Source organism: Oncorhynchus nerka, unplaced genomic scaffold (genome assembly GCF_034236695.1).
Source record: "Oncorhynchus nerka isolate Pitt River unplaced genomic scaffold, Oner_Uvic_2.0 unplaced_scaffold_2212, whole genome shotgun sequence".
In the NCBI taxonomy this organism is placed as follows: domain Eukaryota; kingdom Metazoa; phylum Chordata; class Actinopteri; order Salmoniformes; family Salmonidae; genus Oncorhynchus; species Oncorhynchus nerka.
Window position 1 is genome coordinate 20,579 of NW_027039081.1, and position 16,904 is coordinate 37,482.

Below are 16,904 nucleotides of genomic sequence, written 5' to 3' on the forward strand. Positions count from 1 at the left end.
ATATTCTAACCTCTCTCTCTCTCCTCCAGTTCTATATTCTAACCTCTCTCTCACCCCCTCCAGTTCTATATTCTAACCTCTCTCTCCTCCAGTTCTATATACTAAACTCTCTCTCCCCCTCCAGTTCTATATTCTAACCTCTCTCTCCTCCAGTTCTATATACTAAACTCTCTCCAGTTCTATATTCTAACCTCTCTCTCACCCCCTCCAGTTCTATATTCTAACCTCTCTCTCCAGTTCTATATTCTAACCTCTCTCTCTCCCCCTCCAGTTCTATATTCTAACCTCTCTCTCCTCCAGTTCTATATTCTAACCTCTCTCTCTCTCTCTCTCCAGTTCTATATTCTATATTCTAACCTCTCTCCCCTCCAGTTCTATATACTAAACTCTCTCCAGTTCTATATTCTAACCTCTCTCTCCCCCTCCAGTTCTATATTCTAACCTCTCTCTCCAGTTCTATATTCTAACCTCTCTCTCTCCCCCTCCAGTTCTATATTCTAACCTCTCTCTCCTCCAGTTCTATATTCTAACCTCTCTCTCTCTCTCTCTCCAGTTCTATATTCTATATTCTAACCTCTCTCCCCTCCAGTTCTATATTCTAACCTCTCTCTCTCTCCTCCAGTTCTATATTCTAACCTCTCTCTCTCTCTCCAGTTCTATATTCTAAACTCTCTCTCCAGTTCTATATTCTAAACTCTCTCCAGTTCTATATTCTAACCTCTCTCTCTCCCCCTCCAGTTCTATATTCTAAACTCTCTCTCTCCTCCAGTTCTTTATTCTAAACTCTCTCTCTCTCCAGTTCTATATTCTAACCTCTCTCTCCTCCAGTTCTATATTCTAACCTCTCTCTCACCCCCTCCAGTTCTATATTCTAACCTCTCTCTCCTCCAGTTCTATATTCTAACCTCTCTCTCCTCCAGTTCTATATTCTAACCTCTCTCTCACCCCCTCCAGTTCTATATTCTAACCTCTCTCTCTCCCCCTCCAGTTCTATATTCTAAACTCTCTCTCTCCTCCAGTTCTTTATTCTAAACTCTCACTCTCTCTCCAGTTCTATATTCTAACCTCTCTCTCACCCCCTCCAGTTCTATATTCTAACCTCTCTCTCCTCCAGTTCTATATACTAAACTCTCTCTCCCCCTCCAGTTCTATATTCTAACCTCTCTCTCCTCCAGTTCTATATACTAAACTCTCTCCAGTTCTATATTCTAACCTCTCTCTCCCCCTCCAGTTCTATATTCTAACCTCTCTCTCCAGTTCTATATTCTAACCTCTCTCTCTCCCCCTCCAGTTCTATATTCTAACCTCTCTCTCCTCCAGTTCTATATTCTAACCTCTCTCTCTCTCTCTCTCCAGTTCTATATTCTATATTCTAACCTCTCTCCCCTCCAGTTCTATATACTAAACTCTCTCCAGTTCTATATTCTAACCTCTCTCTCCCCCTCCAGTTCTATATTCTAACCTCTCTCTCCAGTTCTATATTCTAACCTCTCTCTCTCCCCCTCCAGTTCTATATTCTAACCTCTCTCTCCTCCAGTTCTATATTCTAACCTCTCTCTCTCTCTCTCTCCAGTTCTATATTCTATATTCTAACCTCTCTCCCCTCCAGTTCTATATTCTAACCTCTCTCTCTCTCACTCTCTCTCCAGTTCTATATTCTAACCTCTCTCTCTCCTCCAGTTCTATATTCTAACCTCTCTCTCACCCCCTCCAGTTCTATATTCTAACCTCTCTCTCCTCCAGTTCTATATACTAAACTCTCTCTCCCCCTCCAGTTCTATATTCTAACCTCTCTCTCCTCCAGTTCTATATACTAAACTCTCTCCAGTTCTATATTCTAACCTCTCTCTCCCCCTCCAGTTCTATATTCTAACCTCTCTCTCCAGTTCTATATTCTAACCTCTCTCTCTCCCCCTCCAGTTCTATATTCTAACCTCTCTCTCCTCCAGTTCTATATTCTAACCTCTCTCTCTCTCTCTCCAGTTCTATATTCTATATTCTAACCTCTCTCCCCTCCAGTTCTATATTGTAACCTCTCTCTCACCCCCTCCAGTTCTATATTCTAACCTCTCTCTCCTCCAGTTCTATATACTAAACTCTCTCGCCCCCTCCAGTTCTATATTCTAACCTCTCTCTCCCCCTCCAGTTCTATATTCTAACCTCTCTCTCACCCCCTCCAGTTCTATATTCTAACCTCTCTCTCCCCCTCCAGTTCTATATTCTAACCTCTCTCTCTCCCCCTCCAGTTCTATATTCTAACCTCTCTCTCCCCCTCCAGTTCTATATTCTAACCTCTCTCTCTCTCCTCCAGTTCTATATTCTAACCTCTCTCTCTCTCTCTCCAGTTCTATATTCTAAACTCTCTCTCCAGTTCTATATTCTAAACTCTCTCCAGTTCTATATTCTAAACTCTCTCCAGTTCTATATTCTAACCTCTCTCTCTCTCCTCCAGTTCTATATTCTAACCTCTCTCTCCCCCTCCAGTTCTATATTCTAAACTCTCTCTCTCCTCCAGTTCTTTATTCTAAACTCTCTCTCTCTCCAGTTCTATATTCTAACCTCTCTCTCCTCCAGTTCTATATTCTAACCTCTCTCTCACCCCCTCCAGTTCTATATTCTAACCTCTCTCTCCTCCAGTTCTATATTCTAACCTCTCTCTCCTCCAGTTCTATATTCTAACCTCTCTCTCTCCCCTCCAGTTCTATATTCTAACCTCTCTCTCTCCCCTCCAGTTCTATATTCTAAACTCTCTCTCTCCTCCAGTTCTTTATTCTAAACTCTCACTCTCTCTCCAGTTCTATATTCTAACTCTCTCTCTCTCCTCCAGTTCTATATTCTAACCTCTCTCTCACCCCTCCAGTTCTATATTCTAACCTCTCTCTCCTCCAGTTCTATATACTAAACTCTCTCTCCCCCTCCAGTTCTATATTCTAACCTCTCTCTCCTCCAGTTCTATATACTAAACTCTCTCCAGTTCTATATTCTAACCTCTCTCTCCCCCTCCAGTTCTATATTCTAACCTCTCTCTCCCCCTCCAGTTCTATATTCTAACCTCTCTCTCCTCCAGTTCTATATTCTAACCTCTCTCTTTCTCTCTCCAGTTCTATATTCTATATTCTAACCTCTCTCCCCTCCAGTTCTATATTCTAACCTCTCTCTCTCTCTCTCTCTCCAGTTCTATATTCTATATTCTAACCTCTCTCCCCTTCAGTTCTATATTCTAACCTCTCTCTCTCTCTCTCCCCTTCAGTTCTATATTCTAAATTCTCTCTCCAGTTTTATATTCTATATTCTAACCTCTCTCCCCTTCAGTTCTATATTCTAACCTCTCTCTCTCTCTCTCTCCAGTTCTATATTCTATATTCTAACCTCTCTCCCCTCCAGTTCTATATTCTAACCTCTCTCTCTCTCCCCTCCAGTTCTATATTCTAAACTCTCTCTCCAGTTTTATATTCTAACCTCTCTCTCTCTCCTCCAGTTCTATATTGTAACCTCTCTCTCACCCCCTCCAGTTCTATATTCTAACCTCTCTCTCCAGTTCTATATTCTAACCTCTCTCTCTCCAGTTCTATATTCTAAACTCTCTCTCTCTCTCCAGTTCTATATTCTAAACTCTCACTCTCTCTCCAGTTCTATATTCTAAACTCTCTCCAGTTCTATATTCTAAACTCTCTCCAGTTCTATATTCTAACCTCTCTCTCTCTCTCCAGTTCTATATTCTAACCTCTCTCTCTCTCTCCAGTTCTATATTCTAAACTCTCACTCTCTCTCCAGTTCTATATTCTAAACTCTCTCCAGTTCTATATTCTAACCTCTCTCTCACCCCCTCCAGTTCTATATTCTAACCTCTCTCTCTCCAGTTCTATATTCTAACCTCTCTCTCTCCCCTCCAGTTCTATATTCTAACCTCTCTCTCTCTCTCCTCCAGTTCTATATTCTAACCTCTCTCTCTCTCTCTCTCTCTCTCTCCAGTTCTATATTCTAACCTCTCTCTCTCTCCAGTTCTATATTCTAACCTCTCTCTCTCTCCAGTTCATATATTCTAACCTCTCTCTCTCCCCTCCAGTTCTATATTCTAACCTCTCTCTCTCCCTCCAGTTCTATATTCTAACCTCTCTCTCTTCCCCCTCCAGTTCTATATTCTAAACTCTCTCTCTCCTCCAGTTCTATATTCTAAACTCTCTCTCCTCCAGTTCTATATTCTAAACTCTCTCTCTCTCTCTCTCTCCAGTTCTATATTCTAACCTCTCTCTCCTCCAGTTCTATATTCTAACCTCTCTTTCTCTCCTCCAGTTCTATATTCTAACTCTCTCTCACCCCCTCCAGTTCTATATTCTAACCTCTCTCTCCTCCAGTTCTATATACTAAACTCTCTCTCCCCCTCCAGTTCTATATTCTAACCTCTCTCTCACCCCTCCAGTTCTATATTCTAACCTCTCTCTCCTCCAGTTCTATATACTAAACTCTCTCTCCCCCTCCAGTTCTATATTCTAACCTCTCTCTCCCCTCCAGTTCTATATTCTAACCTCTCTCTCACCCCTCCAGTTCTATATTCTAACCTCTCTCTCCCCCTCCAGTTCTATATTCTAACCTCTCTCTCTCCCCTCCAGTTCTATATTCTAACCTCTCTCTCCCCTCCAGTTCTATATTCTAACCTCTCTCTCTCTCCTCCAGTTCTATATTCTAACTCTCTCTCTCTCTCCAGTTCTATATTCTAAACTCTCTCTCCAGTTCTATATTCTAAACTCTCTCCAGTTCTATATTCTAACCTCTCTCTCTCCCCCTCCAGTTCTATATTCTAAACTCTCTCTCTCCTCCAGTTCTTTATTCTAAACTCTCTCTCTCTCCAGTTCTATATTCTAACCTCTCTCTCCTCCAGTTCTATATTCTAACCTCTCTCTCACCCCCTCCAGTTCTATATTCTAACCTCTCTCTCCTCCAGTTCTATATTCTAACCTCTCTCTCCTCCAGTTCTATATTCTAACCTCTCTCTCACCCCCTCCAGTTCTATATTCTAACCTCTCTCTCTCCCCCTCCAGTTCTATATTCTAAACTCTCTCTCCTCCAGTTCTTTATTCTAAACTCTCACTCTCTCTCCAGTTCTATATTCTAACCTCTCTCTCTCCTCCAGTTCTATATTCTAACCTCTCTCTCACCCCTCCAGTTCTATATTCTAACCTCTCTCTCCTCCAGTTCTATATACTAAACTCTCTCTCCCCCTCCAGTTCTATATTCTAACCTCTCTCTCCTCCAGTTCTATATACTAAACTCTCTCCAGTTCTATATTCTAACCTCTCTCTCACCCCCTCCAGTTCTATATTCTAACCTCTCTCTCTCCAGTTCTATATTCTAACCTCTCTCTCTCCCCTCCAGTTCTATATTCTAACCTCTCTCTCTCTCTCCTCCAGTTCTATATTCTAACCTCTCTCTCTCTCTCTCTCTCTCTCCAGTTCTATATTCTAACCTCTCTCTCTCTCCAGTTCTATATTCTAACCTCTCTCTCTCTCCAGTTCATATATTCTAACCTCTCTCTCTCCCCTCCAGTTCTATATTCTAACCTCTCTCTCTCCCCTCCAGTTCTATATTCTAACCTCTCTCTCCCCCTCCAGTTCTATATTCTAAACTCTCTCTCTCCTCCAGTTCTATATTCTAAACTCTCTCTCCTCCAGTTCTATATTCTAAACTCTCTCTCTCTCTCTCTCTCTCTCTCCAGTTCTATATTCTAACCTCTCTCTCCTCCAGTTCTATATTCTAACCTCTCTTTCTCTCCTCCAGTTCTATATTCTAACCTCTCTCTCACCCCCTCCAGTTCTATATTCTAACCTCTCTCTCCTCCAGTTCTATATACTAAACTCTCTCTCCCCCTCCAGTTCTATATTCTAACCTCTCTCTCACCCCCTCCAGTTCTATATTCTAACCTCTCTCTCCTCCAGTTCTATATACTAAACTCTCTCTCCCCCTCCAGTTCTATATTCTAACCTCTCTCTCCCCTCCAGTTCTATATTCTAACCTCTCTCTCACCCCTCCAGTTCTATATTCTAACCTCTCTCTCCCCCTCCAGTTCTATATTCTAACCTCTCTCTCTCCCCCTCCAGTTCTATATTCTAACCTCTCTCTCCCCCTCCAGTTCTATATTCTAACCTCTCTCTCTCTCCTCCAGTTCTATATTCTAACCTCTCTCTCTCTCTCCAGTTCTATATTCTAAACTCTCTCTCCAGTTCTATATTCTAAACTCTCTCCAGTTCTATATTCTAACCTCTCTCTCTCCCCCTCCAGTTCTATATTCTAAACTCTCTCTCTCCTCCAGTTCTTTATTCTAAACTCTCTCTCTCTCCAGTTCTATATTCTAACCTCTCTCTCCTCCAGTTCTATATTCTAACCTCTCTCTCACCCCCTCCAGTTCTATATTCTAACCTCTCTCTCCTCCAGTTCTATATTCTAACCTCTCTCTCCTCCAGTTCTATATTCTAACCTCTCTCTCACCCCCTCCAGTTCTATATTCTAACCTCTCTCTCTCCCCCTCCAGTTCTATATTCTAAACTCTCTCTCTCCTCCAGTTCTTTATTCTAAACTCTCACTCTCTCTCCAGTTCTATATTCTAACCTCTCTCTCTCTCCTCCAGTTCTATATTCTAACCTCTCTCTCACCCCCTCCAGTTCTATATTCTAACCTCTCTCTCCTCCAGTTCTATATACTAAACTCTCTCTCCCCCTCCAGTTCTATATTCTAACCTCTCTCTCCTCCAGTTCTATATACTAAACTCTCTCCAGTTCTATATTCTAACCTCTCTCTCCCCCTCCAGTTCTATATTCTAACCTCTCTCTCCAGTTCTATATTCTAACCTCTCTCTCCCCCTCCAGTTCTATATTCTAACCTCTCTCTCCTCCAGTTCTATATTCTAACTCTCTCTCTCTCTCTCTCCAGTTCTATATTCTATATTCTAACCTCTCTCCCCTCCAGTTCTATATTCTAACCTCTCTCTCTCTCACTCTCTCTCCAGTTCTATATTCTAACCTCTCTCTCTCCCCTCCAGTTCTATATTCTAACCTCTCTCTCACCCCCTCCAGTTCTATATTCTAACCTCTCTCTCCTCCAGTTCTATATACTAAACTCTCTCTCCCCCTCCAGTTCTATATTCTAAACTCTCTCTCTCCTCCAGTTCTTTATTCTAAACTCTCACTCTCTCTCCAGTTCTATATTCTAACCTCTCTCTCTCTCCTCCAGTTCTATATTCTAACCTCTCTCTCACCCCCTCCAGTTCTATATTCTAACCTCTCTCTCCTCCAGTTCTATATACTAAACTCTCTCTCCCCTCCAGTTCTATATTCTAACCTCTCTCTCCTCCAGTTCTATATACTAAACTCTCTCCAGTTCTATATTCTAACCTCTCTCTCCCCCTCCAGTTCTATATTCTAACCTCTCTCTCCAGTTCTATATTCTAACCTCTCTCTCTCCCCTCCAGTTCTATATTCTAACCTCTCTCTCCTCCAGTTCTATATTCTAACCTCTCTCTCTCTCTCTCCAGTTCTATATTCTATATTCTAACCTCTCTCCCCTCCAGTTCTATATTCTAACCTCTCTCTCTCTCACTCTCTCTCCAGTTCTATATTCTAACCTCTCTCTCTCTCCTCCAGTTCTATATTCTAACCTCTCTCTCACCCCCTCCAGTTCTATATTCTAACCTCTCTCTCCTCCAGTTCTATATACTAAACTCTCTCTCCCCCTCCAGTTCTATATTCTAACCTCTCTCTCCTCCAGTTCTATATACTAAACTCTCTCCAGTTCTATATTCTAACCTCTCTCTCCCCCTCCAGTTCTATATTCTAACCTCTCTCTCCAGTTCTATATTCTAACCTCTCTCTCTCCCCCTCCAGTTCTATATTCTAACCTCTCTCTCCTCCAGTTCTATATTCTAACCTCTCTCTCTCTCTCTCTCCAGTTCTATATTCTATATTCTAACCTCTCTCCCCTCCAGTTCTATATTCTAACCTCTCTCTCACCCCCTCCAGTTCTATATTCTAACCTCTCTCTCCTCCAGTTCTATATACTAAACTCTCTCGCCCCTCCAGTTCTATATTCTAACCTCTCTCTCCCCCTCCAGTTCTATATTCTAACCTCTCTCTCACCCCTCCAGTTCTATATTCTAACCTCTCTCTCCCCCTCCAGTTCTATATTCTAACCTCTCTCTCTCCCCCTCCAGTTCTATATTCTAACCTCTCTCTCCCCCTCCAGTTCTATATTCTAACCTCTCTCTCTCTCCTCCAGTTCTATATTCTAACCTCTCTCTCTCTCTCTCTCCAGTTCTATATTCTAAACTCTCTCTCCAGTTCTATATTCTAAACTCTCTCCAGTTCTATATTCTAAACTCTCTCCAGTTCTATATTCTAACCTCTCTCTCTCTCCTCCAGTTCTATATTCTAACCTCTCTCTCCCCCTCCAGTTCTATATTCTAAACTCTCTCTCTCCTCCAGTTCTTTATTCTAAACTCTCTCTCTCCAGTTCTATATTCTAACCTCTCTCTCCTCCAGTTCTATATTCTAACCTCTCTCTCACCCCCTCCAGTTCTATATTCTAACCTCTCTCTCCTCCAGTTCTATATTCTAACCTCTCTCTCCTCCAGTTCTATATTCTAACCTCTCTCTCACCCCCTCCAGTTCTATATTCTAACCTCTCTCTCTCCCCCTCCAGTTCTATATTCTAAACTCTCTCTCTCCTCCAGTTCTTTATTCTAAACTCTCACTCTCTCTCCAGTTCTATATTCTAACCTCTCTCTCTCTCCTCCAGTTCTATATTCTAACCTCTCTCTCACCCCCTCCAGTTCTATATTCTAACCTCTCTCTCCTCCAGTTCTATATACTAAACTCTCTCTCCCCCTCCAGTTCTATATTCTAACCTCTCTCTCCTCCAGTTCTATATACTAAACTCTCTCCAGTTCTATATTCTAACCTCTCTCTCCCCCTCCAGTTCTATATTCTAACCTCTCTCTCCAGTTCTATATTCTAACCTCTCTCTCTCCCCCTCCAGTTCTATATTCTAACCTCTCTCTCCTCCAGTTCTATATTCTAACCTCTCTCTTTCTCTCTCCAGTTCTATATTCTATATTCTAACCTCTCTCCCCTCCAGTTCTATATTCTAACCTCTCTCTCTCTCTCTCTCTCTCCAGTTCTATATTCTATATTCTAACCTCTCTCCCCTTCAGTTCTATATTCTAACCTCTCTCTCTCTCTCTCTCCCCTTCAGTTCTATATTCTAAATTCTCTCTCCAGTTTTATATTCTATATTCTAACCTCTCTCCCCTTCAGTTCTATATTCTAACCTCTCTCTCTCTCTCTCTCCAGTTCTATATTCTATATTCTAACCTCTCTCCCCTCCAGTTCTATATTCTAACCTCTCTCTCTCTCCCCTCCAGTTCTATATTCTAAACTCTCTCTCCAGTTTTATATTCTAACCTCTCTCTCTCTCCTCCAGTTCTATATTGTAACCTCTCTCTCACCCCCTCCAGTTCTATATTCTAACCTCTCTCTCCAGTTCTATATTCTAACCTCTCTCTCTCCAGTTCTATATTCTAAACTCTCTCTCTCTCTCCAGTTCTATATTCTAAACTCTCACTCTCTCTCCAGTTCTATATTCTAAACTCTCACTCTCTCTCCAGTTCTATATTCTAAACTCTCTCCAGTTCTATATTCTAACCTCTCTCTCTCTCTCCAGTTCTATATTCTAACCTCTCTCTCTCTCTCCAGTTCTATATTCTAAACTCTCACTCTCTCTCCAGTTCTATATTCTAAACTCTCTCCAGTTCTATATTCTAACCTCTCTCTCACCCCCTCCAGTTCTATATTCTAACCTCTCTCTCTCCAGTTCTATATTCTAACCTCTCTCTCTCCCCTCCAGTTCTATATTCTAACCTCTCTCTCTCTCCTCCAGTTCTATATTCTAACCTCTCTCTCCAGTTCTATATTCTAACCTCTCTCTCTCCCCCTCCAGTTCTATATTCTAACCTCTCTCTCTCCCCCTCCAGTTCTATATTCTAACCTCTCTCTCCAGTTCTATATTCTAACCTCTCTCTCCAGTTCTATATTCTAACCTCTCTCTCCAGTTCTATATTCTAACCTCTCTCTCCCCCTCCAGTTCTATATTCTAACCTCTCTCTCCTCCAGTTCTATATTCTAACCTCTCTCTCTCCCCTCCAGTTCTATATTCTAACCTCTCTCTCTCTCTCCTCCAGTTCTATATTCTAACCTCTCTCTCTCTCTCTCTCTCTCTCTCTCTCTCTCTCTCTCTCTCTCTCTCCAGTTCTATATTCTAACCTCTCTCTCTCTCCAGTTCTATATTCTAACCTCTCTCTCTCCCCTCCAGTTCTATATTCTAACCTCTCTCTCTCCCCTCCAGTTCTATATTCTAACCTCTCTCTCTCTCCAGTTCTATATTCTAACCTCTCTCTCCCCCTCCAGTTCTATATTCTAAACTCTCTCTCCTCCAGTTCTATATTCTAACCTCTCTCTCCAGTTCTATATTCTAACCTCTCTCTCCTCCAGTTCTATATTCTAACCTCTCTTTCTCTCCTCCAGTTCTATATTCTAACCTCTCTCTCACCCCCTCCAGTTCTATATTCTAACCTCTCTCTCCTCCAGTTCTATATACTAAACTCTCTCTCCCCCTCCAGTTCTATATTCTAACCTCTCTCTCACCCCCCTCCAGTTCTATATTCTAACCTCTCTCTCCTCCAGTTCTATATACTAAACTCTCTCGCCCCTCCAGTTCTATATTCTAACCTCTCTCTCCCCCTCCAGTTCTATATTCTAACCTCTCTCTCACCCCTCCAGTTCTATATTCTCACCTCTCTCTCCCCTCCAGTTCTATATTCTAACCTCTCTCTCTCTCCCCTCCAGTTCTATATACTAAACTCTCTCTCCCCCTCCAGTTCTATATTCTAACTCTCTCTCACCCCCTCCAGTTCTATATTCTAACCTCTCTCTCCTCCAGTTCTATATACTAAACTCTCTCGCCCCCTCCAGTTCTATATTCTAACCTCTCTCTCCCCCTCCAGTTCTATATTCTAACCTCTCTCTCACCCCCTCCAGTTCTATATTCTCACCTCTCTCTCCCCCTCCAGTTCTATATTCTAACCTCTCTCTCTCTCTCCAGTTCTATATTCTAACCTCTCTCTCTCCCCCTCCAGTTCTATATTCTAAACTCTCTCTCTCCTCCAGTTCTTTATTCTAAACTCTCTCTCTCTCCAGTTCTATATTCTAACCTCTCTCTCCTCCAGTTCTATATTCTAACCTCTCTCTCCTCCAGTTCTATATTCTAACCTCTCTCTCACCCCCTCCAGTTCTATATTCTAACCTCTCTCTCTCCCCCTCCAGTTCTATATTCTAAACTCTCTCTCTCCTCCAGTTCTTTATTCTAACCTCTCTCTCTCTCCTCCAGTTCTATATTCTAACCTCTCTCTCACCCCCTCCAGTTCTATATTCTAACCTCTCTCTCCTCCAGTTCTATATACTAAACTCTCTCACGCCCTCCAGTTCTATATTCTAAACTCTCACTCTCTCTCCAGTTCTATATTCTAAACTCTCTCCAGTTCTATATTCTAACCTCTCTCTCACCCCCTCCAGTTCTATATTCTAACCTCTCTCTCTCCAGTTCTATATTCTAACCTCTCTCTCTCCCCTCCAGTTCTATATTCTAACCTCTCTCTCTCTCCTCCAGTTCTATATTCTAACCTCTCTCTCCAGTTCTATATTCTAACCTCTCTCTCTCCCCCTCCAGTTCTATATTCTAACCTCTCTCTCCAGTTCTATATTCTAACCTCTCTCTCCAGTTCTATATTCTAACCTCTCTCTCCAGTTCTATATTCTAACTCTCTCTCCCCCTCTCTCTCTCCCCTCCAGTTCTATATTCTAACCTCTCTCTCTCCTCCAGTTCTATATTCTAACCTCTCTCTCTCCCCTCCAGTTCTATATTCTAACCTCTCTCTCTCTCTCCTCCAGTTCTATATTCTAACTCTCTCTCTCTCTCTCTCTCTCTCTCAGTTCTATATTCTCTCTCTCTCTCCCCTCCAGTTCTATATTCTAACCTCTCTCTCTCTCCAGTTCTATATTCTAACCTCTCTCTCTCCCCTCCAGTTCTATATTCTAACCTCTCTCTCTCCCCTCCAGTTCTATATTCTAACCTCTCTCTCTCTCCAGTTCTATATTCTAACCTCTCTCTCCCCCTCCAGTTCTATATTCTAAACTCTCTCTCCTCCAGTTCTATATTCTAACCTCTCTCTCCAGTTCTATATTCTAACCTCTCTCTCCTCCAGTTCTATATTCTAACCTCTCTTTCTCTCCTCCAGTTCTATATTCTAACCTCTCTCTCACCCCCTCCAGTTCTATATTCTAACCTCTCTCTCCTCCAGTTCTATATACTAAACTCTCTCTCCCCCTCCAGTTCTATATTCTAACCTCTCTCTCACCCCCTCCAGTTCTATATTCTAACCTCTCTCTCCTCCAGTTCTATATACTAAACTCTCTCGCCCCCTCCAGTTCTATATTCTAACCTCTCTCTCCCCCTCCAGTTCTATATTCTAACCTCTCTCTCACCCCCTCCAGTTCTATATTCTCACCTCTCTCTCCCCTCCAGTTCTATATTCTAACCTCTCTCTCTCTCCCCCTCCAGTTCTATATTCTAACCTCTCTCTCCCCCTCCAGTTCTATATTCTAACCTCTCTCTCTCTCCTCCAGTTCTATATTCTAACCTCTCTCTCTCTCTCCAGTTCTATATTCTAACCTCTCTCTCTCCCCCTCCAGTTCTATATTCTAAACTCTCTCTCTCCTCCAGTTCTTTATTCTAAACTCTCTCTCTCTCCAGTTCTATATTCTAACCTCTCTCTCCTCCAGTTCTATATTCTAACCTCTCTCTCCTCCAGTTCTATATTCTAACCTCTCTCTCACCCCCTCCAGTTCTATATTCTAACCTCTCTCTCTCCCCCTCCAGTTCTATATTCTAAACTCTCTCTCTCCTCCAGTTCTTTATTCTAACCTCTCTCTCTCTCCTCCAGTTCTATATTCTAACCTCTCTCTCACCCCCTCCAGTTCTATATTCTAACCTCTCTCTCCTCCAGTTCTATATACTAAACTCTCTCACGCCCTCCAGTTCTATATTCTAACCTCTCTCTCCTCCAGTTCTATATACTAAACTCTCTCCAGTTCTATATTCTAACATCTCTGTCCCCCTCCAGTTCTATATTCTAACCTCTCTCTCCAGTTCTATATTCTAACCTCTCTCTCTCCCCCTCCAGTTCTATATTCTAACCTCTCTCTCCTCCAGTTCTATATTCTAACCTCTCTCTCTCTCTCTCTCCAGTTCTATATTCTATATTCTAACCTCTCTCCCCTCCAGTTCTATATTCTAACCTCTCTCTCTCTCCCCTCCAGTTCTATATTCTAAACTCTCTCTCCAGTTCTATATTCTAACCTCTCTCTCTCTCCTCCAGTTCTATATTCTAACCTCTCTCTCACCCCCTCCAGTTCTATATTCTAACCTCTCTCTCTCCAGTTCTATATTCTAAACTCTCTCTCTCTCTCCAGTTCTATATTCTAAACTCTCACTCTCTCTCCAGTTCTATATTCTAAACTCTCTCCAGTTCTATATTCTAACCTCTCTCCAGTTCTATATTCTAACCTCTCTCTCCAGTTCTATATTCTAACCTCTCTCTCCAGTTCTATATTCTAAACTCTCTCTCTCCAGTTCTATATTCTAACATCTCTCTCTCCCCTCCTGTTCTTTATTCTAACCTCTCTCTCTCTCCAGTTCTATATTCTAACCTCTCTCTCTCCCCTCCTGTTCTTTATTCTAACCTCTCTCTCTCCCCTCCAGTTCTATATTCTAACCTCTCTCTCTCTCTCTCCAGTTCTATATTCTAACCTCTCTCTCTCCAGTTCTATATTCTAACCTCTCTCTCTCCCCTCCAGTTCTATATTCTAACCTCTCTCTCTCTCTCTCCAGTTCTATATTCTAACCTCTCTCTCTCCAGTTCTATATTCTAACCTCTCTCTCTCTCTCCAGTTCTATATTCTAAACTCTCTCTCCCCTCCAGTTATATATTCTAAACTCTCACTCTCTCTCCAGTTCTATATTCTAAACTCTCTCCAGTTCTATATTCTAACCTCTCTCTCTCTCCAGTTCTATATTCTAACCTCTCTCTCTCTCTCTCCAGTTCTATATTCTAACCTCTCTCTCCTCCAGTTCTATATTCTAACCTCTCTCTCTCTCTCTCTCCAGTTCTATATTCTAACCTCTCTCTCCTCCAGTTCTATATTCTAAACTCTCTCTCCAGTTCTATATTCTAACCTCTCTCCCCTCCAGTTCTATATTCTAAACTCTCTCTCCAGTTCTATATTCTAACCTCTCTCTCCTCCAGTTCTATATTCTAACCTCTCCCTCCCCTCCAGTTCTATATTCTAACCTCTCTCTCTCTCTCCAGTTCTATATTCTAACCTCTCTCCCTCCCCAGTTCCAGCGGAGGCCTGGTACCATGAGCTCCATGTCCGGGGCTGATGATTCCGTCTACATGGAGTATCGCTCTAGAGGCAGCCGGGCCCACCTGGGTAACAACATCCACCCGCTCTTCAAGCGCTTCAGGAAGGGCCCGTAGGTCTCTGCTCTAATCTGCTGCACTACATAGGGAATAAGGCGTTACTGTGGGATGCTGCCGGGGTGTTATGGAAGGGATTCCTAGACTCGGATCAGGCGAGAGGTAACCGCTATAGACCCTGGTAGGACGAACGTGTTCCCTGTGTGTTTCAGAGAGAACCCAGTTCTGCATCGCCGCCATCACCTCAGTTCTAGGGGTTTTTAGTTCTTCAGAGAGGGATACTAAATGTGGTCTTTTATCTTTCTCATGTTTCATTCGTGTGTTTTTGTTTTTTTGTCTTGACATTGTTTCCATGAAATGCATTTGAAATAAAAACAGGAATCTTTCGGATTCGTTTGTATATTTTTTATATCCATCTCCCTCTACCCTCCCTCTACCCTCCCTCTACCCTCCTCCCTCTACCCTCCCTCTACCCTCCCTCTACCCTCCTCCCTCTACCCTCCCTCTACCCTCCCTCTACCCTCCCTCCTCCCTCTACCCTCCCTCTACCCTCCTCCCTCTACCCTCCCTCTACCCTCCCTCTACCCTCCCTCTACCCCCTCCTCCCTCTACCCTCCCTCTACCCTCCCTCTACCCTCCCTCTACCCTCCCTCTACCCTCCCTCTACCCTCCTCCCTCTACCCTCCCTCTACCCTCCCTCTACCCTCCCTCTACCCTCCCCCTCCCCTCTACCCCCTCCCCTCCCTCTACCCTCCCTCTACCCCCTCTACCCTCTCCCTCCCCCTCTACCCTCCCCCTCCCCTCCCTCTACCCTCCTCCCTCTACCCTCCTCCCTCCATCCCCTCCCCTCCCCTCTACCCTCCCTCTACCCTCCCTCTACCCTCCCCTCTACCCTCCCCCTCCCCTCCCTCTACCCTCCCTCTCCCCTCCCTCTACCCTCCCCTATCCCTCCCTCTACCCTCCCCTCTACCCTCCCCCTCCCCTCCCTCTACCCTCCCCCTCCCTCTACCCTCCCCCTCCCTCTACCCTCCCCTCTCCCCTCCCTCTACCCTCCCCTCTACCCTCCCTCTACCCTCCCCTCTACCCTCCCCCTCCCCTCCCTCTACCCTCCCCCTCCATCCCCCTCCCCCTCCCTCCCTCACCCTCCCCTCCACCCCCTCCCCCCTCCCTCCCTCCCCTCCCTCTACCCTCCCTCTACCCTCCCCTCTACCCTCCTCCCTCTACCCTCCCTCTACCCTCCCTCCTCCCTCTACCCTCCCTCTACCCTCCTCCCTCTACCCTCCCTCTACCCTCCCTCTACCCTCCTCCCTCTACCCTCCCTCTACCCTCCCTCTACCCTCCCTCTACCCTCCCTCTACCCTCCTCCCTCTACCCTCCCTCTACCCTCCCTCTACCCTCCCTCTACCCTCCCCCTCCCCTCTACCCCCTCCCCTCCCTCTACCCTCCCTCTACCCCCTCTACCCTCTCCCCTCCCCTCTACCCTCCCCCTCCCCTCCCTCTACCCTCCTCCCTCTACCCTCCTCCCTCCATCCCCCTCCCCCTCCCCTCTACCCTCCCTCTACCCTCCCTCTACCCTCCCCTCTACCCTCCCCCTCCCCTCCCTCTACCCTCCCCTCTCCTCCCTCTACCCTCCCCTATCCCCTCCCTCTACCCTCCCCTCTACCCTCCCCTCCCCTCCCTCTACCCTCCCCCTCCTCTACCCTCCCCCTCCCTCTACCCTCCCTCTCCCCTCCCTCTACCCTCCCCTCTCCCCTCCCTCTACCCTCCCTCTACCCTCCCCTCTACCCTCCCCCTCCCCTCCCTCTACCCTCCCCCCTCCATCCCCCTCCCCCTCCCTCCCTCACCCTCCCCTCCACCCCCCTCCCCTCCCTCACCCTCCCCTCCCTCTACCCTCCCCTCTCCCCTCCCTCTACCCTCCCTCCCTCTACCCTCCCCTCCCTCTACCCCCCTCCCCTCCCTCCCTCTGCCCTCCCCTCTCCCCTCCCTCTACCCTCCCCTCCACCCTCCCTCTCCCCTCCCTCTACCCTCCCTCCCTCTACCCCCCCTCCCCTCCCTCCCTCTGCCCTCCCCTCTACCCTCCCCTCTCCCCTCCCTCTACCCTCCACCCCCTCCCTCTGCCCTCCCTCTACCCTCCCCTCTCCCCTCCCTCTACCCCCCTCCCTCCCTCCCTCACCCTCCCCTCCCTCTACCCTCCACCCCCTCCCTCTGCCCTCCCCTCCTCTACCCTCCCCTCTCCCCTCCCTCTACCCCCCCCTCCCTCCCTCACCCTCCCCTCCCTCTACCCCCCCCTCCCCTCCCCTCCCTCCCTCACCCTCCCCTCCCTCTA

General features: G+C 45.3%; 1 protein-coding gene across 1 annotated transcript in view; it reads left to right on the plus strand.

Annotated features, from left to right (window-relative positions):
• LOC135567288 (general transcription and DNA repair factor IIH helicase subunit XPB-like) overlaps window positions 1-14,964 on the plus strand; it is a 30,043-nt gene extending 15,079 nt beyond the window's left edge. Inside the window, exon 3 of the mRNA XM_065014709.1 lies at window positions 14,498-14,964. Within this exon, the coding sequence (XP_064870781.1) occupies window positions 14,498-14,638 (141 nt within the window). The 3' untranslated portion in view covers window positions 14,639-14,964. The remainder of the gene's footprint in view (window positions 1-14,497) is intronic.
• The last annotated feature ends 1,940 nt before the right edge of the window (window positions 14,965-16,904 follow it).